This window comes from Phoxinus phoxinus (assembly GCF_949152265.1).
Source record: "Phoxinus phoxinus genome assembly, chromosome: 17".
Classification (NCBI taxonomy): Eukaryota; Metazoa; Chordata; class Actinopteri; order Cypriniformes; family Leuciscidae; genus Phoxinus; species Phoxinus phoxinus.
Genome location: NC_136892.1, coordinates 33,970,452 through 33,975,451, shown reverse-complemented (window position 1 = coordinate 33,975,451; position 5,000 = coordinate 33,970,452). Strand labels below are relative to the sequence as shown.

General features: G+C 46.0%; 1 protein-coding gene across 1 annotated transcript in view; it reads left to right on the top strand.

Moving 5' to 3' along the window:
* The window catches only part of zer1 (zyg-11 related, cell cycle regulator), a 25,337-nt gene that overhangs the window by 6,051 nt on the left and 14,286 nt on the right, over positions 1–5,000 (top strand). Inside the window, exons 4-6 of the mRNA XM_079585697.1 lie at positions 1–372; positions 1,663–1,836; positions 4,931–5,000. The exon at positions 1–372 is cut by the window's left edge and continues 62 nt beyond it; the exon at positions 4,931–5,000 is cut by the window's right edge and continues 45 nt beyond it. Coding sequence (XP_079441823.1) covers positions 1–372; positions 1,663–1,836; positions 4,931–5,000 — 616 coding nt within the window. The remainder of the gene's footprint in view (positions 373–1,662; positions 1,837–4,930) is intronic.

Below are 5,000 nucleotides of genomic sequence, written 5' to 3'. Positions count from 1 at the left end.
CCTCCGCTTCCGGCACTCTCTGCTGTCGCTCAGCCTCTTCGGCTCCTCCAGCCTCTTCTTCCGGCCGGCGTGCGACGACGAGGAGGAGGACGGAGAGCAGGACACGCGCGCGCACACGCTGGACCGCAGCTTCAGCTTCCAGGGCTTCAGTCGGCTGCGCGTGCTGAACGTGGGCGGCCTGACGCCGGAGCTGGACGTGGAGTCGCTGCTGACGCCGCTGCCCTCGCTGAGCTCGCTCGACCTGTCCGGCGCGCTCGTCCCCCGGCCGGCCTTCCTCGCGCAGTGGCGGCAGCGGCTGGCGGCTCTGGTGCTGTACAACGTGGAGCTCACGGAGGAGCTCATACACACACTGCTGCAGATGAGCAAACTCCGGTGAGGAGACACACACTGCAAAAGTACCTTTCTGGCTTAGTAGTCTTGTTCCCAGTCAAATCTACAAATATGTGTTCTCCAATACTCAGTCATGGCAGTAAATAGGGCGTCTGAGTCAGTCTAGCGCAGTGTTCCCTCTCACACTCAGAGCATGTGCTTAACACACAGTCCAGCTTGAAAAAACAATCACATACCGTGAAGCCGGTATCATTTAGAAAAATACCGTGATATGGATTGTTGGTCTTTAGTGTGACCTCACTCGTCTTAAAGTCGACATGAAATCAAAATTGACCCTATTTACTTTGTTAGTGCATATTTCCAACTTCCGGTTCACGCGGACTTTAATTATTACGAATTAGCCACCTTGTAAAATACGTATGAAATGCCATGAGATCGGACTGGTGTAAAGCAGCGGTTCTCCACTGGGACAGCAGCTGATACACACACTGCTGAGATGAGCAAACACACATCGTTGGGAATTTTTCCGATTCCGATTTACATTTCGATACTGCTTATCCATTCCGTTCTTTTCCCTTCTAATTTCGATTCCTAAACGGTAAAAAAATCAGATGTGTTTGACACATACATTTTTGATTAACAAAGTAATCTTCAATACGGTCATCAGATCCTCATATTACACTGATGTCTGGAGGATCATGTGACACTGAAGACTGGAGTAATGATGATAAACTCAGCTTTGATCACAGGAATAAATTACACTTTACTAGATATTCACATAGAGAACTGCAGATCTACAGTATAATAATATCTCACTGTTTTACTGTATTTCTGAAGATGTTTACTTTTTTATTTATTATTTATTTTTTACTTCACTGGAATGGTACGAACTTTGTAAAGGTTTTAGCACTTCTTGTGTGAACAGAAGAAATCATGGAGATGATCTGAACAGTTGAATGTCCTGATAACAATAGTCACACTCGTGTTTCTCGCGCTCAGAATGACGCATCGTAAATTAATGGAGAGTTTCCTCTAAAAGCATTCAAGATTTACCACAGCTGAAGTCGGAAATGTGATTTTCAGGTCGATACTCAAAAAGTGAATGGATTATAAATATAATTTAGTATTTTAAAAAATCCCCTAAAAATACAAAATATGAAATAAAAAACATTATCACACTAAAAATAGTACATTCATTTCATTTACAATTAAAAAATCTGTCATTTTATACCGGCACGCAAAGAAGAGCACCACAAAAGAGTGTTAAATAAACCACACAATGGTCTGAATGGTTGTAAGCGCTTGCCGTGACCAGTGAGCTGTGTTCCTCAGACACCTGGACATCTCCCGGGAGAATCAGAGATCGTCTAAGTTTAAGATGACGAGGAAGATCTTGAGCAGCCTCGCGCAGGGTTTGGTGGATCTGGTGTCGCTGGACATCTCTGGACACATCATGCTGGACAACGTCACGGTGCCGGCGCTGGAGGACGCGCTGGGCCGCCCGAGGTGAACACAGTTCCATCACAACTACATCAGTTACATCACAGCTCCATCACAGCTCCATCAGTTACATCACAACTACATCAGTTACATCACATCTCCATCAGTTACATCACAGCTCCATCAGTTACATCACAGCTCCATCACAGCTCCATCAGTTACATCACAACTACATCAGTTACATCACAACTACATCAGTTACATCACAACTACATCAGTTACATCACAACTACATCAGTTACATCACAACTACATCAGTTACATCACAGCTCCATCACAGCTCCATCAGTTACATCACAGCTCCATCAGTTACATCACAGCTCCATCACAGCTCCATCAGTTACATCACAACTACATCAGTTACATCACAACTACATCAGTTACATCACAACTACATCAGTTACATCACAACTACATCAGTTACATCACAACTACATCAGTTACATCACAACTACATCAGTTACATTACAGCTCCATCAGTTACATCACAGTTCCATCACAGCTCCATCAGTTCCATCACAGCTCCATCAGTTACATCACAGCTCCATCAGTTACATCACAGCTCCATCAGTTACATCACAGCTCCATCACAGCTCCATCAGTTACATCACAGCTCCATCAGTTACATCACAACTACATCAGTTACATCACAACTCCATCACAGCTCCATCAGTTACATCACAACTACATCAGTTACATCACAACTCCATCACAGCTCCATCAGTTACATCACAACTACATCAGTTACATCACAACTCCATCACAGCTCCATCAGTTACATCACAACTACATCAGTTACATCACAACTACATCAGTTACATCACAACTACATCAGTTACATCACAACTACATCAGTTACATCACAACTACATCAGTTACATCACAACTACATCAGTTACATCACAACTACATCAGTTACATCACAACTACATCAGTTACATCACAACTACATAAGTTACATTACAGCTCCATCAGTTACATCACAGTTCCATCACAGCTCCATCAGTTACATCACAGCTCCATCAGTTACATCACAGTTCCATCACAGCTCCATCAGTTACATCACAGCTCCATCAGTTACATCACAGTTCCATCACAGCTCCATCAGTTACATCACAGCTCCATCAGTTACATCACAGCTCCATCAGTTACATCACAGTTACATCACAGCTCCATCAGTTACATCACAGCTCCATCAGTTACATCACAGCTCCATCACAGCTCCATCAGTTACATCACAGCTCCATCACAGCTCCATCAGTTACATCACAACTACATCAGTTACATCACAGCTCCATCACAGCTCCATCAGTTACATCACAGCTCCATCAGTTACATCACAGCTCCATCAGTTACATCACAGCTCCATCACAGCTCCATCAGTTACATCACAACTACATCAGTTACATCACAGCTCCATCACAGCTGCATCAGTTACATCACAGCTCCATCAGTTACATCACAGCTCCATCACAGCTCCATCAGTTACATAACAGCTACATCACAAATACGTGACAGTTACATCCCAGCTACATCACAGCTCCATCACCGCTACATCACAGTTACATAACAGCTACATCACAACTATGTCACAGCTACATCACAGCTACGTCACAGTTACATCCCAGCTACATCACCGCTACATCACAGCTACATCACAGCTCCATCACCGCTACATCACAGTTACATAACAGCTACATCACAACTACGTCACAGCTACGTCACAGCTACATCACCGCTACATCACAGTTACATAACAGCTACATCACAGCTACATCACAACTACGTCACAACTACGCCACAGCTACATCACAACTACGCCACAGCCACATCACAACTACGCCACAGCTACGTCATAGCTACATCACAACTACGTCACAGCTACGTCACAGTTACGTCACAGTTACATCACAGCTACATCACAGCTCCATCACCGCTACATCACAGTTACATAACAGCTACATCACAACTACGTCACAGCTACATCACAACTACGTCACAACTACGCCACAGCTACGTCACAACTACGTCACAGCTACATCACAACTACGCCACAGCTACATCACAACTACGCCATAGCTACATCACAACTACGTCACAGCTACGTCACAGCTACGTCACCGCTGCGTCACCGCTGCGTCACAGCTCCATCACAGCACCATCACAGCACCATCACAGCTCCATCACAGCTCCATCACAGCTCCATCACAGCTCCATCACAGCACCATCACAGTTACATCACAGTTACATCACAGCTCCATCACAGCTCCATCACAGCTCCATCACAGCTCCATCACAGCTCCATCACAGCTCCATCACAGCTCCATCACAGTTACATCACAGCTCCATCACAGCTCCATCACAGCTCCATCACAGCTCCATCACAGCTCCATCACAGTTACATCACAGCTCCATCACAGCTCCATCACAACTACGCCATGGCTACATCACAACTACGCCACAGCTACGTCATAGCTACGTCACCGCTGCGTCACCGCTGCGTCACAGCTCCGTCACAGCTCCATCACAGCTCCATCACAGCTCCAGCTACGTCACAGCTACGTCACAGCTACGTCACAGCTACGTCACAGCTACGTCACAGCTACGTCACTGCTACGTCACAGCTCCGTCACCGCTCCGTCACCGCTCCATCACAGCTCCATCACCGCTACATCAGCTCCATCACAGCTCCATCACAGCTCCATCACAGCTCCATCACAGCTACATCACAGCTACATCACAGCTCCATCACCCTAACATCACAGCTCCATCACCCTTACATCACAGCTCCATCACAGCTACGTCACCCTAACATCACAGCTCCATCACAGCTCCGTCACCCTAACATCACAGCTACATCACAGCTACATCACAGCTACATCACAGCTCCATCACCCTTACATCACAGCTACATCACAGCTACATCACAGCTCCATCACCCTTACATCACCCCTACATCACAGCTACATCACAGCTACATCACCCTTACATCACAGCTCCATCACTGTTACATTCATGTATTTAGCAGACGCTTTTATCCAAAGCAACTTATTTGAGTTTGTGTGTGTGTGTGTGTGTGTGTGTGTGTGTGTGTTTGCAGCATCGAGCCGAGCAAGAGCAGCATTTACCCGTTTCAGGAGCTGAAGAGGCCGTTGCAGTTCTTGGGCCTT